The sequence below is a fragment of the Prionailurus bengalensis genome, chromosome C2, assembly GCF_016509475.1.
Source record: "Prionailurus bengalensis isolate Pbe53 chromosome C2, Fcat_Pben_1.1_paternal_pri, whole genome shotgun sequence".
Taxonomy (NCBI): domain Eukaryota; kingdom Metazoa; phylum Chordata; class Mammalia; order Carnivora; family Felidae; genus Prionailurus; species Prionailurus bengalensis.
Window position 1 is genome coordinate 48,756,501 of NC_057350.1, and position 22,307 is coordinate 48,778,807.

Genomic DNA, 22,307 nt, shown 5'->3' on the forward strand with positions numbered 1-22,307 from the left:
TTAGTGTAGAAAAGACATATAGAAGCAACTGAATTTGGGTGTATTTATTATAGGTAATATGTGCCTGTTGATTAAAAGATGATAGACAGAAGCCAGCTAAGGGAATAAAGAATATGTTTCACTCCTTTTTTGTTATCTTTCTCAATCCTTTCTTGTAAAGCCATTTCCAGTGATTTGAGAATTAATCGTATTATCTGAGCTGCTGGTTTATAAAAGATCACATTTGAAACAAAGTGATATTTGAGAAAACACTAAAAATAAACAAAAGTGAAAAAAATAGAAGAGACTATTAGGCTATATGGTCCGACATTTAAATACAGACTGAGTAATGATTAAATATGGACATTTCTATTTAGAAAATATTATAGCTAAAGAGATATGGACCTTATCTATAAAAGCTGTTATTCTAAGTCTAATATCTTATGAAAGATCTCAAGCAGTCCATTAACATTTAGTAACAATGTTACAAAAGGAATTGGTTAAATGGGTAAAGTATACCCTATTCATTATTTTTTGTAGATTACAAGTTTATACAATTAAAAAAGGTTTCATGATGAACTGGAAAGGAAAATCATTTTGCTTTTAAAAAGTTAAATCAGAAATTGACACACCAAAGTGAATATATATTAGATGTATTAGATTAGATTTTAGATATATTAACCAATTCCAACTTGATGTCCCACATCTTCAAGGCAAAGGAAATTTTATGGATCATTTGGTGTTATGATAACTAAGCCTCAGACTGTCAGGAGAACTCCTTATTAGCACAGTATATGAATTGGGAGTTCTGGACTTTTTCATCTATGTAGATAATCAATGCTTAGAGATTTATTGTTTTTTAGATACTGGGATGGTAGCACCTACTGGCATAGTCCCAAGTAAAGAAGCAGGACTAGAAAAGTCCCCAGGAAACATGAGCAGTGGCTGGTTCTTTCCCAAAACAAAGGCAAGGTCTGCATGAGAAATGAAATTCACAAAATATGGTTTAAAAAAAAAAAGCCAGTTAAGCAAAGATAGGCTGCTTACAGTGAAAGTTGCCCAGACCAAACAGTTTTGTCTGAGGAGAAATAGCTGCTGTTTACTCCTTTATTCACAGAAAACACTTTTGGCTGAATCTCCCACTTCCTCCTTTCCCCTGTATACTTCCCTCTACCCATCCTGATAGCTTCTTAGTGGGCTCCTCTAAATTCTGTCTACCTGTCCCATGCACAGCAGGGCATGGGCAATGGGGGGCTTGTGTACTCCTGCAATTTGCTATATTCCTCTAGCTGACTCTGCCCCTTACCTTTTCTCCTTCCTCTCTAGTTTGACTAAACTGTTCATATGAAGAATTAATTCGCATATAATAAATTCAAAGACTGACTTAGGATTTCTTAGTTTTCACAGTCATTTTTAGGAGGATTGGGCTAGTGATAGTAGAATTAAATTTTTCTGCGATGAGGAGAAAATCAACCATGATTAGAAATCTAAAAAAACCCCAAAAAACAAAAAACAAAACAAACAAACAAAAACTCTACTAAAATAATTGAATTGCTTGACAGTTCTAGGTCAACCTAGAAATTGGGTTGGTGAAATGAAAACTTTTAATTATCATCAGCCCTGCCAACTTCTCCTATGTTATCTGTAATTTTCTTGATAATGAAAAGACCACATCTATTTTTACACCATGAGGAAGAGTTCTGAGACAAGATGGAAGGAACGTAACCTAAAGAGATATGTTAAATTAACAGGAAACCCACCACTGGGACACAGATGATATTTTCCCATCATATGACACTTTTTGACAATAGCTCTACTAGGACTTGCTACCCCTGAGATATGCCTCATAGTTTGACGAGGTACCACACTCACATTATTGAAGCTTCCCACCATAGTACAAGTGCTCACATCATGATCTTACCAGTGACAGTATCATTTAGTGGTTTTTCCCAGTCAAGGATGACAAATGAGGGACACCCTTCCACAGTGACCACAGTGAGGTTGGTGGGTGGGTTCTGCGGTGGGCTTGTGGCATTCCCCTCGGTGGCATCCTCTTTGGGGAACCGTTTGACAGAATCAGTGATGGAACAGGGCCTGTTGTCCGGTTTTTGGATGTAACGCACATGAGGACCTAAGAGAGAGAGGACTTGGACAGTTAGCCTTATTTGAGTTTGTACATACAGAAGGTGGAGGTAAGTTCAAATTTATTTTTCTGTTTGAGGACATCTGGTCTCTTATTATAAGCAGAGAGATGAAAGCAGTGATGTGGACTGTTCAAACTTGTGAAAATCTAGAATTCCTGTCTCTGGGATACATGACATGGATGTTGTAGCTGACTTACTTTTTAAAATGGGTTTAACTTATGCTAATATCGAGAAGTAATTTGGTCCTCCTGAGCATGTTTTAAACAGCATAATTTGTGGGGTATTGGAAGAAGTATTCAAGAGGGTATTGCCTTGAGAATGGGGAATAATTAGCCCCACACTAAACAGTTCTGGTCCCACCTAATAAATCTTAAAAGCCAGACTCAAAAAGGTCAAATGGTTTCAAGTAATTTAACCCAGGACAAAATTAAAGAATATTTTAGGAATAAAAAACAATAGGAAATAACAGGAAAATGTTGCCCATAATGAGAAAAATAAATAATTTGAAATCAATCTAGAACTTGCCTAGATGTTAGAGTCATCACACAGGGAAAATAAAACTGTTATTATAACTATAATCCACATGTCAAGAAGTTAATACATGAAAGATATTTTTAAAAATACCCAAAGTGAATTTCTAGAGATGAAAACTAAAATGTGTAACATGAAAAAAACACTGGATGATACTAGCACTGATATTATATTGCAGAAAAAGATTAGTGAACTTGAAGACATAGCAGTAAAAACTACCCAAAATAAAAGTGGAAAGAAAAAATAATAAAAATAATGAACAGAGCATCAGTGAGCTATGGGGAAGCTTCAGGCAGTATAACACAGATGTAATTTTAATATCTGCCCAGAGAACAGGGACAGCAAAGGTATTTGGAGAAATAATGGCAAAAGATTTTCCAAGTTTGATAAAACCTCTAAACCCACAGATCCAAAAGGCTTGAATAAACCTAAGCACAACAAATACGAGGAAACTACACCAATCAAAATCAAGTTTCTCAAAGCCAGTGATAGAAAGAAAACCTTTAAAGGAGGCAGAAAAGACACATGATATATAGTACAACCAAGATAACGATTATGGCAGATGTCTCATTGGAAAGAATGCAAGGGAGAAGGCAGTGGAGCAACATCTTTAAATACTGGAAAAAAAACTTATCATCTAGAATTATTTAACTAGTGAATATCTTTTTTTTTAAAGTAAAACACCTTTTACGCATATAAAAGGTAAGAGAATTCATAACCACCAGACCCACCCTACAAGGAAGATTAAAGGACATTCAGGCAGAAGAAAAATGATGTATCCACACAAAGAGATAAAGAGCACTGGAAATAGTAACTATATAGGTAAATATGCACAATATTTCTGTCATTTAATTCTTTCTAAAAGGCAATTTACTATTTAAACATAAATAATATCAATTTAGCATGATGTATTAATACGTAAAAGTAAAATGCCTAACAATGATAGGCCAAGAGGAAAGATAAATTGCTATACTAATGTAAGGTTCTTGCACTATTTATGAAGTTGTAGAATATCACTAGAAGATAGACTGTGGTAAATTAAAGATACATACTATAAACCCTAAAGCAATAACAAAATAGTTACAACTAGTAAGACAACTAAAGAGAGAAAATAGAATCATAAAAATCATAAAACTCAATCTCTAGAAATAAACCTATGCTGGGGCGCCTGGGTGGCTCAGTCGGTTGAGCGTCCGACTTCAGCTCAGGTCACGATCTTGCGGTCCGTGAGTTTGAGCCCCGCAGCCTTGAGACTGCTTCCGATTCTGTGTCTCCCTCTCTCTCTGCCCCTCCCCCATTCATGCTCTGTCTCTCTCTGTCTCAAAAATAAATAAATGTTAAAAAAATTAAAAAAAAAGAAATAAACATATGCTTATATTTCAATTACTCTATCACAAAAGTTAAGAATATACAATGGGAAAGACAGTCTCTTTGATAAATAGTAGACAGCTACATGCCAAAGAATGAAATTGGACCACTCACACTACACACAAAAATAAACTCAAAATGGATTAAAGACCTAAATTTGAGACCTGAAGCCATAAAACTCCTAGAAGAAAACATAGGCAGTAATTTCTTTGACATCAGTTTTAGCAACATTTTTCTAGATATGTCTCCTCAGGCAAGTTAAACAGAAACCAAAATGATCAGGACTACACTGAAGTAAAAAATTATTGCACAGTGAAGGAAATTATCAACAAAACAAAAAGGCAGCATAATGAATGGGAGAAGATATTTGCAAATGACATATCCAATAAGGGTTTAATATCCAAAACATATAAAGAATTTATAGAACACCAAAACACATAAATAATCCATTAAAAATGGACAAAGGACCTGAATAGACATTTTTCCAAAGGAAGACATGTAACTGGCCAATAGACACATGAAAAGATGCTCAACAGCAGTAATTATGAGGGAAATGCAAATCTACACAACAGTGAGATATTACCTTACCTTATATTACCTGTCAGAATGGCTAGAGACAAAAAAACAAGAAATAATAAGTGTCGACAAGAATGTGGAGAAAACTCTGGTGTCCTACTGGCGGGAATGTAAATTTGTGCAGCCACTGTGCAAAATAGAGTTTCCTCAAAAAATTAAAAATAGAAATACTGTATAATCCAGTGTTTCCACTAATAGGTATTTACTCAAAGAAAATGAAAGCACTAATTTGAAAAGATATATGCACCCCTATGTTTATTGCAGCACTATTTACAATAGCTAAGATATAGAAACAACCCAAGTGTCCAGCGATAGATGAATGTATAAATAATGGTTTATACACACACACACACACACACACACACGAAAATTCGTCAGCCATAAAAAAGAATGAGAACTTGCCATTTGCAACAACATAGCATTATACTCTCTAGGTCTATGTAAGTGAAATAAGTCAGACTAAGAAAGACAAATACTGTGTGATTTCACTTATATGTGGAATGTAAAACACACACACACACACACACACACACAAATGAACAAACAAAAAGCAGAAACAGATCCATAAATATAGGAAAACAAACTTATGGTTGTTAGGGCAAATAGGCAAAATGAGTGAAGGGAGTGAGGGATAGAGGCCTCTAGTTAAAGAATGAATAAGTTATGAGGATAAAAGGTCCAGCATAGGGAATAGAATCAATGGTATTATAATAGTGTTCTATGGTGACAGATGGTAGCTACACTTGCGGTAAACAGAGTATAATGTATAGAAAAGTTGAATCACTATGCTGTACATATGAAACTAATATAATATTGTATGCCTCATATATTTCAACAACAACAACAACAACAACAACAACAAAATACTCAGTAAAAGATGGTTGAAAAAGAGGAAAAGAGGGAACAAATGATAGATGGGACAAAAAGAAAACAAATAGCAAAAGGAGATAGAGTTAAATCTAACCTTATCATTGGTCATGTTAAATATAAGGTTCTAAACACCCAAATAAAGAAATCAAGATTAAATGAGGTCACAGGGTGGGATCCTAATCCACTGTGACTGATGTCCTTTTAAGAGGAAGAGGGGCACCTGGGTGTCTCAGTCAGTTGAGGATCGACTTCGGCTCAGGTCATAATCTCATGATTTGTGAGTTCGAGCCCCATGTCGGGCTCTGTGATGACAGCTCAGAGCCTGGAGCCTGCTTCAGATTCTGTGTCCCCCTTTCTCTCTACCCCACCCCTGCTTGTGCTCTGTCTCTCTCTTTCAAAAATGAATAAACATAAAAAAAATTTTTAAATTAAGAGGAAGAGACAGCAGGGGCGAATATGGTGGAACATCATGGAAGCATTTTTTGTGTCTCTCAACTCTGAAATGCAGCCAGATCAACACTAAACCATCTTGCATACCTAGAAAACTTAGTTGAGGATTAACATAACAATCTGAACAACCTGAACCACAGAACTCAGCAGGTACATGGTGTGGAAAGGTGAACTGAGGGAGTGTGCATGGAGGGCAGGGAGCTGTTTTTGCTTGTTGGAAGAGGCCAGAGATGGGGGGAGAATAAGGGAAAAGCACCCCTCACCCTGAAAGCGCATGGAGAAAAAAGGAAGAGTGGAAACAGCTGCAAGGGGCTGAACAAAAAAGGGAGAAAAGGGGCGCCTGGGTGGCGCAGTCGGTTGAGCATCCGACTTCAGCCAGGTCACGATCTCACGGTCCGTGAGTTCGAGCCCCGCGTCAGGCTCTGGGTTGATGGCTCAGAGCCTGGAGCCTGTTTCCGATTCTGTGTCTCCCTCTCTCTCTGCCCCTCCCCCATTCATGCTCTGTCTCTCTCTGTCCCAAAAATAAAAATAAAACGTTGAAAAAAAAAAAAATTAAAAAAAAAAAAAAAAAAAAAAAAAGGGAGAAAAGAGAAGGTTTAAATTCCATTAAGACTCTATAAACAGGGGAAGCACAGAGTCTGAAACTCCACAGCTTGATACCTAGCAGTGCTCTGGTGAGAAGGGTGAATCCCCAGGAGCAGAGAGCAAGGTCTGAGGGGTCTTCGGGCCACATGGGGAGACATGGTTCTCCTGATGGGAGGACACTTGGTAGAGGCTGTGTGGCCTCACCACAGGAAAACATCCCAGCAGACCCCAGAAAATAACCACATTTGCTGGTATTGGAACAAGGATGTTAAGGGTGAAGACTGGTGCCAGATATGTGTTGTGATTTACCATAATCCCTGAAATGCTGCTGCTACGTGATCACACCAACTTTATCTGGAGTGGGTTGGCACCTAGTCGGTCTCTGAACATCAGCAGCAGCACGGTCTCACGAAGGTTCTGGCGGTGGGATGGCGCCCGGCCATTGCTTAGCAAGACCATCCCCCAGAGGGTCAGAACAGGTCAAAGCCACAGTCCCTCAGAAGTGAGGGGTTGGGAAACACAGCACCATCTGAGATAAAACTCAGGAGGGAGGTCCTACCTGGCAGCCTGATGGCTTGGTCACAGTCTACAAGCGGGAAGTAGACAAAAGCTAGAGACAAAGGCGGGTGCTTGATTGCCCATAGGTGAGAGCACAGAGTTCTGATACTATAAACTGGGTAGCTGGGTGATGCCATTTTGACCCATCCTAAACATGTGCATACATGCCTACATGCACTAGAACAATCCACCCCAGTAAGCTAAGCAGTGCCATCTAGTGGAGAATGAAGCCAATTCACTAAGCCCCGCCCAACTGGGCCAACCACATTCTTAAGGAACACCACAAGTCTCTCTGCCTGCTTAGTTTATGGACTATAAAGTGCTTCATAGTTTGGCTTCTAGGGGAAACCAGATGTAATTTCAATTGTGTTTCATTCTGTTTACTGGTCCCTCTGTTCAATTTTTTTTCTTTTCTTGTTCTCCAATACAGAAAGAGAAAAGATTTATTTTTTTTATATTCAATTTTTATTAAAAAGATTCTTTTTTGTCTACTATATTTTTTACTTTTTTGTAACTTTTAAAAATGCTATTTTACCCTCATTTCATTTTATTCTACTGTATTCATTTTTTCAATTTTTCAAATGTTTTCCTTTTTTCTTTTCCTTTTTCTTTTCTTATCTTTCCCTTTTTTCTCTAATCTGTCAAGTTTCTTTCAACAACAAGACCAAAACACACCTAGGATCTAGCACCCTTTATTTGACTTATTTGTGCTGTTTTTAATTGTTTAATTCTATTATTTTTTTAAATTATTAATTCATTTTCTTCCTTCAAAATGACACCCCAAAAGAAAGAACAGGAATAAACGACAGCCAGGGACTTAGCTAGCAAGATGTCTGAACCAGAATTTAGAATCACGATAATAATACTAGCTGGGGTCGAAAATAGATTAGAATCCTTTTCTGTGGAGATGAAAGAAGTAAAAGCTAGTCAGGATGATATAAAAAATTCTATAACTGAGCAGCAATCTCAAATGGATGCCACAGAGGCAAGTAAGGATGAAGCAGAGCAGCGAATCAGGGATATAGAGGACAAACTTATGGAGAATAATGAAGCAGAAAAAAAGAGGGAGACTAAGACAAAAGAGCATGATTTAATATTTAGAGAAATCAGTGACTCATTAAAAAGGAATAATATCAGAATCATAGGAGTCCCAGAAGATGAAGAGAGGGGAAAAGGGGTACAAAATTTATGTGAGCAAATCATAGTGGAAAACCTCCCTAACCTGGGGGAAAGACAAAGACATAAAAATCTGAGAAACACAGAGAACTCCCATTAGATTCAACAAAAACCGACCATCAACAAGGCATATCATAGTCAAATTCACAAAATACTCAGGCAAGGAAAGAATCATGAGGTTAGCAAAGGAAAAAAAGACCTTAGCCTAAAAGGGAAAACAGAGTAGGTTCTCAGCAGACCTACTCACAGAAACTTGGCAAGCCAGAAAGCAGTGGCAGAATATATTCAATGTGTTGAATTGGAAAAATATGCAGCCAAGAATTCTTTATCCAGCAAGGCTGTCATTCAAAATAGAAGGAGAGAGAAAAAGTTTCCAGACAGACAAAAATTAAAGGAGATTGTGACCACTAAACCAGCACTGCAAGAAATTTTAAGGGGGACTTTCTGAGGGGAGAAAAGATGAATATATATATATATATATATATATATATATATATATATACATATATATACATATATTCGTGTATATATATATATATATATATATACACGAATATATGTATGTATATGTATATGTAAATAAATAAATACCAAAAGCAACAAAGACTAGAAAGGACCAGAGGACGCCACCAGAAACCTCAACTCTACAAGCATCATAATGGCAATAAATTCATATCTTTCAGTACTCACTCTAAACATCAATGGACTCAATGCTCTAATCAAAAAACATAGGGTAACAGAATGGATAAGAAAACAAGATCCATTTATATGCTGTTTATAAGAGACACATTTTAGATCTAAAGACACCTTCAGATTTAAAGTAAGGGGATGAAGAACCATCTATCATGCTAATGGCCTCCAAAAGAAAGCCAGAATAGTCATACTTGTGTTAGACAATCTAGACTTTAAAATAAAGACTGTAACAAGAGATGAAGAAGGGCATTATATGGTGGTTAAGGGGTATATCCACCAAGATCTAACAATTGTAAACATTTATGCTCCTAATGTGGAAACACCCAAATACACAAATCAATCACAAACATAAACTCAGAGATAATAATACCATAATAGTAGGGGACTTCAACACCCCACTTACAACAATGGGCAGATCATTTAAACAGAAAATCAACAAAGAAACAATGTCTTTGAATGACACTCTGGACCAGATGGACTTAACAAATATATTCAGAACACTTAATCCTAAAGCAGAATACACATTCTTCTTGAGTGCATGTGGAGCATTCTCCAGAATAGATCACATCCTGGGACACAAATCAGCCCTCAACAAGTACAGAAAGATCAAGTTCATATTGAGCATATTTTCAGACCACAATGCTATGAAACTCAAAATCGACCACAAGAAAAAATTTGGAAAGATAACAAATAACTAAAGAACATCCTACCAAAGAATGAATTTGCTAACCAAGAAGTTAAAAAGGAGATTAAAAAGTACATGGAAGCCAATGAAAATGATAACACCACAGCACAAAACCTCTGGGACACAGCAAAGTGGTCATAAGAGTAAAGTATATAGCAATCCAGACCTTCCTAAAGAAGGAATAAAGGTCTCAGATACAACCTAACCTTACACCTTAAAGAGCTGGAAAAATAGCAAATAAAACCCCAAACCGGCAGAATAAAGGAAATAATAATGATTAGAGTAGAAACAAATGCTATTGAAACCAAACAACAACAACAACAACAACAACAGAACACATCAATGAAACCAGGAGCTGGTTCTTTGAAAGGATTAACAAAATTAATAAATCCTTAGCCAGTTTGATCAAAAAGAAAAAGGAAAAAGGAAAGGCCCAAATAAATAAAATGAAGGATGAAATAGGAGAGAGCACAACCAACACTGCAGAAATACAAACATTAATAAAAGAATATTATGAGCAATTATATACCAATAAAATGGGCAATGTGGAAGAAATGGAAAAATTCCTAGAAACATATAAACAACCAAAACTGAAACAGGAAGAAGTAGAAATTTGAACAGACCCATAACCAGCAAAGAAATTCAATTAGTAATCAAAAATCTCCCAAAAAAACTAGAGTCCAGCGCTGGATGGCTTTACAGGGGAATTCTACCAAACACGTGAAGAAGACTTAACACCTATTCTTCTGGAACTGTTCAAAAAAAAAAAAAGAAAAAAAAAAAAAAAGAAAAAAAAAAAAAAAAGAAAAAAAAAAAAAAGAAAAAAAAAAAAAGAAAAAGAAAAAAAGAAAAGAGAAATGGAAGGAAAACTTCCAAACTCTTTCTATGAAGCCAGCATTACCTTGATTCCAAAACCAGACAAAGACCCCACTAAAAAGGAGAACTACAGACCAATTTCCCTGATGAACATGGATGCATAAGTCCTCAACAAGATACTAGTCAAGTGAATCCAACAATCATTAAAAGAATTATTCACCATGACCAAGTAGGATTTTTATCTGAGATGCCGGGCTGGTTCAATATCCACAAAACAATGTGATACATCGCATCAATAAAAGAACAAGAACCACATGATCCTCTCAATAGATGCAGAGAAAGCATTTGACAAAATACAGCATCCTTTCTTGATAAAAGCCCTCAAGAAAGTAGGGATAGAAGGATCATACCACAAGATCATAAAATCCATATATAAAAGACCCACTGCCAATATCATCCTCAATGGGGAAAAACTGAGAGCTTTCCCCCTAAGGTCAGGAGCATGACAGAGATGTCCAGTCTCGCCACTGTTATTCAACATGGTACTGGAAGTCTTAGCTTCAGCAATCAGACAACACAAGGTAATAAAAAACATCCACATCGGCCAGGAGGAAGTCAAAACTCCAACTCTTCACAGATGGCATGATACTCTATATGGAAAACCCACAAGATCTCACCAAAAACCTACTAGAACTGATTCATGAATTTAGGAAAGTTGCAGGATATAAATCAGTGCACAGAAATCATTTGCATTCCTGTACACCAATAATGAAGCAACCGAAAGAGAAGTTAAGGAATCGATCCCATTTACAATTGCACCAAAAACATAAAATACCTAGGAATAAACCTAACCAAATAGGTGAAAAATCTATACACTGAAAACTAAGGAAAACTTATGAAAGAAATTGAAGAAGACAAATGGAAAAATATTCCATGCTCCTGGATTGGAAGAACAAACATTGTTAAAATGTTGATATTACCCAAAGGAATCTACATATTCAAGGAAATCCCTATCAAAATAACACTACCATTCTTCACAGAGCTAGAACAAAATCCTAAAATTTGGAACTAGAAAAGACCCCAAATAGCCAAAGCAATCTTCAAAAAGAAAACTGAAGCTGGAGGCATCACAATCCTGAACTTCAAGATGTATTACAAAGCTGTAATCATCAAGACAGTACGGTACTGGCACAAAAACAGACACTCAGATTAATGGAACAGAATAGAGAACCCAGAAAAGGACCCACAAATGTATGGCCAACTAATGTTTGACGAAGTACACAAGAATATCCAATGGAATAAGACAGTCTCTTCAGCAAATGGTGCTGGGAAAACTGGACAGCAACATGCAGAAAAATGAACCTGGACCACTTTCTTACACCATACACAAAAAGAAACTCAAAATGGATGAGAGACCTGAATGTAAGACAGGAAGTCATCAAAATCCTTGAGGAGAAAGCAGGTGGCAAAACCTCTTTGACCTTGAAAGCAGCAACTTCTTAGTCAACACTTCTCTGGAGGCAAGGGAAACAAAAGCAAAAATGAACTATTGGGACTTCATCAAAATAAAAAGCTTCTGCACAGTGAAGGGAACAATCAGCAAAACTAAAAGGCAACTGACAGAATGGGAGAAGATATTTGCAAATGACATACCAGAAAAAGAGTATCCAAAATCTAGAAAGAACTTATCAAACTCAACACCCAAAAAACAAATAATCCAGTGAAGAAATGGGCAAGAGACATGAATAGACACTTGTCTAAAGAAGAAATCCAGATGGCTAATAGACTCATAAAAAAATGTTCAAGATCACTCATCATCAGGGAAACACAAATCAAAACCAAATGAGATACCACCTCACACCTGTCAGAATGGCTAAAATTAACAACTCAGGATATGACAGATGTTGGTGAGGATGCAGAGAGGTACAGCAACTCTGGAAAACAGTATGGAGGTTCCTCAAAAAATTAAAAATAGAACTACCTTTTGATCCAACAATTGCACTACTAGGTATTTATCCAAGGGATACAGGTGTGCTGTTTCAAAGGGTGACATGCACCCCAATGTTTATAGCAGTGTGATTGACAAAAGACAAAGTATGGAAAGATCCCAAATGTCCATCAATGGATGGATGGATAAACAAGATGTAGTATATATACACAATGGAGTGTTACTCAGCAATCAAAAAAGAATGAAATCTTGCCATTTGCAACTATGTGGATGGAACTGGACGGTATTATGCTAAGCGAGATTATTCAGAGAATGACAAATATCATATGAATTCATTCATATGAGGAATTTAAGATACAACATAGATGGACATAAGGGAAGGGAAGCAAAAATAATATAAAAACATGGACAGGGACCAAATGTAAGAGACTCTTAAATATAGAGAACAAAGAGGGTTGTTCGTGGGCTTGTGGGAGGGGGGATGGGTTAAATGGGTAAGAGGCATTAAGGAATCTACTCCTGAAATCAGTGTTGCACTATATGCTAACTAATTTGGATGTCAATTAAAAAATAAATTAATTAGGTAATTCAAAAAAAAAAAAAGAGGAAAAGACATGAAGGATGTGTACATTCAGAGGATAGGCCATATGAGGACATAGTGAGAAGGTGGCCATCTGCAATCCAAGTCTTCAAAACAACCCAAATCTGATGATACCTTGATTTCAGATTTCTGGCTTCCAGAACTTAAGTTTCTGGAAAATAAGAAAATAAGTTTCTGTTGTTTAAGCTACCATGTCTGTAGCATTCTCTTATGGCAACCCTCGCAAATGAATACAACATTGCTTTTATGAAGAGCAGAATACACATTCTTTTCAAGTACACACAGAACATATACCAAAAGAGATCATACCCTGGCCATAAAAAAGTCTCAATAAATTTAAAAGGATTTAGGTATCTGGCAGAGCATGTGACAATGGAGATACATTAGAAGTCAGTAACAGAATAATCTCTAGAAAATCTCAAAATATTTAGAAATTAAATTACATATTTCTAAATAATCAATGAGTCAAAGAACAAATCAAAAAGGAAGTTAAAAAGTATTTTGAACAGAGTAAAAATGAACATACAACATATCAAAAACTTTTGGATACTGCTTAAATAATATCTAGGGGAAAATTTGTAGCACTAAATGCCATAATAAAGAAGAGAGGTTCTAAATCAATGAGCTCATATTCCACCTTAAGGAAATAGAGGAACAAATTAAACTACATTAAGCGGAAGAAAAAAAATAAAGATCAGAGTAAATAGACAAAATTAATGAAACACAAATTTGACTTTTTCAGAAGATCAATAAATTAATAAACCTACAGCAAAATTGATTAGGCAAAAGAGAAAAAAAGACACATCATTAGTAATGATATCACTAAGAATTCTACAGCTATTAAAATAACAAACAATATGAGAATATTAAGAACCTTATACCAATAAATTTGACAACTTAGATGAAGTGCACTAATAACTTGAAAGACAAAAATTACCGAAACTCACTAGGGAAGAAAAAATACTCTGGATAGCTCTACACCCATTAAAGAAAGTGAATTATACATAAAATCCTTCCAACAAAGAGAATATGAGGCTCAGATGGTTTCATTGGTAAATACTACTAAACATTCAGGGAAGAAGCAATACCAATTCTAAATTTTTTCAGAAAAGTGAAAAGGAGAGTTCAGCATTATACTGAGACTAAAACATGACCTATTACAAAAAAAGAAAACTACAGACCACTATCTTTCACTGAATACAATTCTCAACAAAATTTTAGCAAATGAGATCCAGCAATATATTAAAATGAGAATACATTATGACCATGGAGTTTGTGCCTGGAATGCAAAGTTAAAAATTCAAAAGCAATTATTTCATTGTATTAACAAACTAATAAAGAAAAACATAATCATCTTCATAAAGGCAGAAAAATCATTGGACATGATCTAGCACTCGTTTTTGATAATAGTTACCACCGAAGTAGGCATAGAAGGGAATTTTCTCAACACAATAAAGAGCATGTATGAAAAGCCTACAAGGTAACATCATACTATATTCAGGTGAAAGGCTGTATGTTTTTTCCATAAGACCAGGAATAAGAAAAGGATGTCCATTCCCCACTCTATCTATTCAGTGTTTTATTGGAAGTTCTTGCCAGTATGATAAGGCAAGGAAAAAGTCACCCACGTTAGGAAGAAGTAAAATGTCACTCTCAAATGACATGATTTTGTATGTAGAAAATCTAATTGACCTACATAAAAGCTACTGAGTTTCACAAGGTTGCAGGATATAAGATCACTGTATAAAAATAAATTTTTCTATATAGTAGTAATGAACAATTGGAAACTGAAATAAAAAATACTATTTTAATGGTTTTCTGTGTACTGAAATTTAAATAACATTGGTTATAGAAGTCAAAGACCTAAATAAAATATGCCATGTTCATAAATAGGAAAGCTAAATGTTGTACAGCTCTCAATTTTTCCCAATTCATCTATAGGCTCAATTCAATTCTAATAAGAATCTAACCAGGCTATTCTTGGACATTGATAAGCTGATTCTAAAATTTATATGGAGATACAGAGGACCCAGAGTCACCAATACAATACCACTACCACAGTAACACAAACATGGTGGTATTGATGTAAAGGCAGATAAACAGATCAATGCAACAGACTAGAGAGCTAAAAAGAGTTCCACATATGTATGTACAATTCATTTTTGATAAAAGTACAAATGAAATTCAGTGGAAAGAATAGTTTTTTCAACACATGATGCTGGAACAATTCTATATCCATTAGCAAGGAAACGAATTGGTATTCACACCTTGTATCATATACAAAATGTGACACAATGTGGATCATAGACCTAAATTTAAAAGAAAACTTCCAGAAGGAAACAGCAGAGAAACTTCTAGAAGGAAATAGAGGTCTTTATGACCTCCAACTGGCCAGTTATTTCTTAAGTACAACACCAAAAATACAACATATAAAAAGCCAAATTAATAAACTAAGATTTATTAAAATTAAAAAAGAGAAGGTATACACTGGGAAAAAATATTTGTAAAGCATGTATCTGAAAAGGTATTCTACCCAGAAAACAAAGACCGTCAAAACTCAACAAGAAAATAAGCAAGGTTATAAACAAAATGGACAAAAAAATGGGACCCGACCAAAATGATGGCAAATAAGCACATGAGAAGATGCTTAGTAATTAGAGATACACAAAGTAAAATCACAATTTGAAACTACTACACACCTATTAAAATGACTAAAATTAAAAAGACTGTCCTAAATGTTGGCAAAGATGTGGAGGAATTCAAACTCTCATATACTGTTGACAGAAAGGCTAATAGTACAACTACGGTGGAAAACAGTTTGGTAGTTTCTTAAAATGTTAAATGTACACTTATGTGATGTAGCCATTGCTCTTGTCAGCATTCATCCAAAAGGAATGAAAGCACATATCCATATAAACACTTGTACTTTAAGGGTTATGGCAGCTTTATTGGTAATATAAGAAAATTAGAAAAAACCTTAATGTCATGAATAGGTTTAATAAATAATTATATATATCCATTCAATAGAATACCAGTCAGGATTAAAAGAAATGAACTGTTGCTACATGTTTCAACATGGATGAACCTTAAAATAATTATGCTGAGTCAAAGAAGCCAGACCAAAAAAAGTTCGTATCGTATCCTTTCTTTATATAAAAATCCACAAAATGGATACATATTTTTAGTATGGCAGATCTGTGATTATCTAGAAACTAGAAATTTGGTGGGAGGAGTGAGAGGGAGGAATTATAAAAGTACATGATGAAACTTCTGGAGGTGGTACATGTATTTATTATCTTGATTACAATGATGGTTTCATGAGTGTATACATATGTTAAAATTTATCACATCTTACACTTGAGAAAAACATTATAAAAGGAAATACCAGGCTCTATATCATATTATAGCTTTCTTACTGTGGTAGATTTGATACTGTTCAAAAATATTCTCTATATCCATGGAAGGAGTATACTTTCCCAATCTTTGATTTGAGCTTGGCTATGTGACTTTCATTAGCCAATGAATATTGGCAGGTGTAAAACACAGAGGAGCTTAAAATGCTGTATTTGAACTCTCCATTCTTGACTTTGTATTGTCATTAGAATGGCTTCTCCTGAGTCACTGTTGGTCTTTCATCCTGAGCACCAAAATGAAAAATGTGGAGCAGATCTGAGCCCAAGACATAGGAAGCCCAGCTGTATCTGATGCTGGAGGCAGAACCATCCAGTCAAGGATAGCTAGATCGGCTGACCCTCAGGTGACTTGCAGACACATGAGAAATAAATCCTTATTAGAACACGCTACTAAGATTTTACAGTTATTACACAGCAAAAGCCAAGTGATACTCCCATCAAAGACAGCCTTGTCAAAACTGATATTTGGAGCCAATCATACACACCTTTGAATCTGGGCTTCCCAAGAGGATCAGTTTCTCTTGTTGGACTTGAGCTAAAGTCAGTTACATTACCTGAGAATAGATGATAATAATTTTAGAAAGATATAAAAAAGCTTCTCAATAAAATGAAAAAGTATTAAAGATTATAAATATTTAATAATGCCTCCTAGTCAGATGCCTGCCATTTTGATTTCCTTTATTATTATTATACATATTATCCACAATAAAAGGCTTTTAATTGTGTCCTGCTGCAGGTGTTCTGGAGTGTACTCAATAATGATTTAAAGATTAAAGTAGCCAATACTCATTAATTAAGATACATATGATTAATAATGACATTTGATTTAGTAAGAAGCATTGGGTAATTTATATCTCTTCAGGAAGACTTTTCCAAAAATATTGGGTACTTTATTCTATGTCTGTGGAGTGAAGGACCATATTCTATCTCATAGCATTAAACTTAAGTATAATTGCAAAAATTAAAAAGACATATTAATAAAAAATTGAAATAATTCGATAATCCAGAACTGAGACTCTTTTCTCCCTAATTTGAAATCTTTTAGTACTTCATAGTTAAGCATCTAGTGGGAAGTGACTGACATACTAACCGAGATCTTCTCCTGAGGCAGGAACAGTTGGTTGCTTTTCATCGGTCTCTGTTTTCTCTGAGGGGGCTTCAGTAGGCCTGAATGTGGCAGTCAGAGGTGGAGAAGTTACTCGGCCTGATGAAATGATTCCTGTAATGTAGAGGCAAAGTAGTCAGGCTTTATAGGAGCACTGCCAACTTCCCCCATTTATTTATTCCATAAATATTTATTCAGCACTTACCATGTGGCTTGGCACACTATATGCTGGGCTTGGAGAAAAAACAAAACCTGTGTCCTTGATCAAAATAGATGTGTGATCCAAATATATTGAAGCATTATAAATATTGTGAAAAAAACTGGATAAGATTTCAGGGAAAGTAAGTGGAGGGAGTAGTAATGTCTATGGGAAAAGATGAGGGTGGGTAAGGAATGTCTTTACAGAGCTTGTGCCAATAAAGAAGAGAAGTAATCAGGAGGTATGTTTGACAGTTATATTCTAGGCTGAGGCTGCAGGAAGAACCAAGTCAAGGAAGCATGAAACTACTTGGTGTGTCTATTTGATGAGGTGAAAGTCAAGAGTACTTTGGGGGTACAGTGAGAGCTGGCTATGGAGGGGCAGGGAAGGCCAAATCATGAAGAGCCTTCCATAACATGGATTTGGACATTGCTTTTTTTTTTTTTTAGGTGACAAGGACCTCCTGAAATATTTTCACTGGAAAATAACAAAATCAGATGAGAAAAGGATGAATGATCAGGTTGCAAAGCTGATGGCTGAGAGGGAAGTCAAGAGACTAAAGCAGCTGTAGTAAGGAAGAACAGAGCAGGTGAACTACATAAGGAGCCATGAGATTAGATGGAAGGTGTTTTAGGGGAATTAGAGTTGCTCTTAGAATATGTTTATGGTTCTCTTCAGGATAGGCTGGCTGTACCAAAGTTACACTTACTGATGGGATAGAACAAGGGTTTTATATGACAGGAACCAAGGTCATGAAGCTATAGCTGAAGACACATAGCCTTACATAGTTTTACATGAAAGATGTCAAGGAGATAGAATGACTTGGAGAGTAACTGGCAGGCATGGGTCATGGCTGGACAAGAAGGAAAAACATGCTTACTGTAATATCTGTGATTCTGGCTTAGTTGCCAGAATAGTGCCACTTGAGATACTATATTCAATAGCGTCTCCTCTACTCTGAAAAGACTAATTGGTATCCCAAACAGGATCCATCCCAAAGTCCAGGCAAGTCTGGGTGTTTAGAGTAGAGTGGAGGCTGGAGAGGATTCTATAATCCTCCTAGGAAAAGGACTCATTCTCAACCAAGGGACAGCCAAGGTCTATAAGACTGACCCAAGGACCATGGCTCATCATGGAACAATGAATGAGGGACTCAGATGTGCAGCTGGTCCAGCTTTTGCAGATTCATGCTTTTGGTGCTAGTGGGAATGGGCCACAATGAGAAGGTGAGAGAAAACCAAGAGAAGTTGGAGCTTTTCAGAGTTGGCAGAGCCAGCAGGAAATACTGACATAGCACTTTCACCGTGGCAAGGAAAGCCAACTCAGAGACTTCAGGAGATCTGCAGACAGGGGACAAGTGTCAAGTGCTACCTGGTAGTCTAAGACTGTGCCCACAGGCACATGTGAGAGAGGACTTATGTTCAGAGGACTTCAGAACACATAGTTGATGTCCTGAATTAAGGACACACTTTCTTTGATGTTAATCAGGTCAAATCTGTACAATTGTCCTTTGTGTTTGGTTCCTCAGTGGAGCCATTCCCTTTGAGTTAGAGGTAGACAGCAAGAATGAGGGTAGGGGAATTGGAGTTACTCTTAGAATATGTTTATGGTTCTCTTCAGGATGGGCTGGCTGTACCAAAGTTACACTTACTGATGGGACAGAACAAGGGTTTTATAGGACAGGAACCAAGGTCATGAAGCTATAGCTGAAGACACATAGCCTTATAGGGGAGCTCTACTGAATGGTGGTGGTGGAAGGGGGGTGAATTTTCCATAGAGGACACTGAGGCAGTACTTTCCTGATGTGACTCATCCAGTCTGACTGGAAGCCTGCTGGAGTTCAAGTCATTGCTGCCCCAGGTTACAATTCATGAGGAACACCTGGTCTCCTCATTGGGTTCATGTTCCTGGGCCTTGCCTCAGGAAGGCACCAGAAGTGTGGATGAGAGTCTGATTTCTTCCTTCAGCTACTTGGAAAAATGATTAAGAGTTTACTGTGTACATGGTACATCACAGAAGCTTCTCCACCCCCATACCCTCCTTCCATCCTATGAAAAGAGTGACATCCATTCCTTTTCACATAAAGCATCATCAGTTTCATCTTTCACAGCCAACCTTAACACATTTATCTTGATTCCATGTACAAAATATTTAAGAAGTAGAGATGGTGGGAGAGGAAAGAAAGATGGTTTGCTGGCAGGTCCAGTGGAAGAGCCCTCAAGAGAAATGAGGTAAAGCTTTCCCCAAACGGAGTCAATTTTCACTGATTCTTAATTTAACTGATTTATTTACTCAGCTACTTATCAAATATCCTCCGTGTGCCAAGCACTGGATTTGGTTCTGTGAATTCAGACAAAAGGTACCAAGGACTCTGTCATTACAGAGCTCCTAGTCTAGCAGGGGAAGACCAGTATGTAAACACACAAGTCTAAGCCAATTTGTTCTCTGCTGTAACAGAGGTAAGTGTCAAGAACAACCAGAACAATGAACCAAGAACAACCAGAAGCAATGCTAATGCTAAAGCGACTTTGAGCAGCTGGGGAAAACTTCTTTAAGGAAAGGATGAAGTATGAGCATCCCAGGTGACTCGAAGGTGTCATTCCACGGAAGGAGACAACACATATCAAAGTGTGGCTTGATTTCTATAGTATATTCCTGCCCTGTTGCACAGGCTAGAGCTGCTGGTGTCTAGAGCTTAATCTCTCTCCTGGTTCCATGATATGGAGGTCAGCATGAAGGCTGGTAAACAGGGGAGTTTTCAGTGAGATGTACAGGATTTCATTCCAAGAGACAATGATAAGCAGATGACAGGACATCACATTTTCCATTATCCCTGGTAGGAAACATACATCATCCCAAATAATTCACTCACTCAAAGGCCCGAGTGAGCGTCTGTCTCACAACATTTGAAAAGCAAACCGGCCGAGATGCACAGGGATGGTTTCCGTGATCTCACCCATCCAGAATCAGGATAGGAGTCCTCAAAACTGTGATTTACAGTGTCCAGTTTTGGGGGCCGACACAGGTATGTGTCACATGCATCATGGACTTGTCGATCACCTGAGCTAGCACACCAAGAAGGGTTTGTGGTTGTCTAGTAACACTAAAACCACGGAGGGAGAAGGCATATGACTGACATACCTGCACTTCCTGGCTTCCCGGTGACATTATTTGGTGGTAAAGGTTTTCTTCGTGGGGGCACAGGTCTAGGTGGCAAGGGTGGGCGGCGAGTGCCTGGGATTGGGGCTAAGAATTTACATTACAGATAAGGCTGTCATGAGGATTCACTCCATAAACATGTCAGGTTTTAAAAAATAGTACATTTGGGGGGCACCTGGGTGGCTCAGTTGGTTAAGTGTCCAACTCTTGGTTTTGCCTCAGGTCCTGATCTCACAGTTAGTGAGGTTGAGCCCTGCATTGGGCTCTGTACTGACAGTGCAGAGTCTGCTTGTGGTTCTCTGTCTCCCTCTCTGCCACTCCCAGACTCACTCTGTCTCTCTCAAAAATAAAAAAAATAAACATTAAAAAATAGTACATTTGGTAAGTAGCTATTGGATGATAGAGAACAGATGCTATAGAAAAGTACCTATGAGTAATATATTCTGACAGTCTTCTAAATTAATACCGGTAATGTAACCAGGGATAATGAAACCCATTAACATATGGAAAAAATATCCTCTAATTATGGGTAAAAACATATAGGTCTGTCTGCCTTTTGAAACTGTATAGAGAGTTTAAGATCTTTAGTTTCTCATATAGGCTCGACAGTATTTCTCAGTTTCATTGTCCCCCTAGTGCCTTCGATTTACAGATGTACTACAATTTCTTATATCAATTTGGCTTTAAATTGTTAAAGGATAAAATGTATCCTTTAGTGGAGAAATTTCAAAAGATTACAACAAAGCAGCCTTGATGGCAGAAGCAATAAGCCTATGCCTGTGGAGAACAATGTCGCTACAAACAATTGCACACTGCACAGGGCACCAGGCTAGGGATATGTGAGTGTGAACCAAAGTTTTCTTTTTTTTAATGTTTATTTATTTTGAGAGAGAGATAGATAGCAAGTGTGGAGGGGCAGGAAGAGAGAGACAGAATCCCAAGAAGGCTCTGCACTGCCAGCACAGAGTCTGACGTGGGGCATGAACTCACCAACTGTGAAATTATGACTTGAGCTGAAACCAAGAGTCCAGTGCTTAACCGACTCAGCCATCCAGGTGCCCTGGAAGCTGAAGTTTAACACCCACTCTGCTCACCCCACTAGGAGCCCTGGTGCAAGCCTGCCAGCCCAGAGGAAGGTCTGCCTAAAGGGCAGAGGGAAGAGACACCTTTTTATAATATGCCCAGAAGTATCTTTTTATACTTTTCACAAAGGCTGGCAAGGCTAGAGGTGCCTAGAGCAGTCCACCTTAACCCACACTTTAAATCTTGTGTTATAACAAGATTTTATAGCCTAAAAATTCATCTCTTTCACTGCATAATATATGTTGGTTAAAAACCTTCAAGTAAAATTGACAACCTAGGAAAATGCCCTGTGACTAAGTACTTCCTGGGAGACCAGCATAAACCCTGTCAGGTAAAAAGATATAGTAAATTACATAAGAACAAAACGT

General features: G+C 37.0%; 1 protein-coding gene across 50 annotated transcripts in view; it reads right to left on the reverse strand.

The window, feature by feature from the left end:
- Positions 1 to 22,307, reverse strand: part of LOC122491369 (ABI family member 3 binding protein) — a 264,385-nt gene that overhangs the window by 25,527 nt on the left and 216,551 nt on the right. For 48 of the 50 annotated variants that reach the window (XM_043594021.1, XM_043594029.1, XM_043594028.1 and 45 more), the window contains 4 exons: positions 20,839 to 20,943; positions 17,484 to 17,612; positions 16,879 to 16,947; positions 1,901 to 2,110 (listed from right to left, as the gene is read on the reverse strand). In XM_043594021.1, the coding sequence (XP_043449956.1) occupies positions 1,901 to 2,110; positions 16,879 to 16,947; positions 17,484 to 17,612; positions 20,839 to 20,943 (513 nt within the window). The remainder of the gene's footprint in view (positions 1 to 1,900; positions 2,111 to 16,878; positions 16,948 to 17,483; positions 17,613 to 20,838; positions 20,944 to 22,307) is intronic. The other 2 variants (XM_043594007.1, XM_043593998.1) reach the window with 1 other exon arrangement.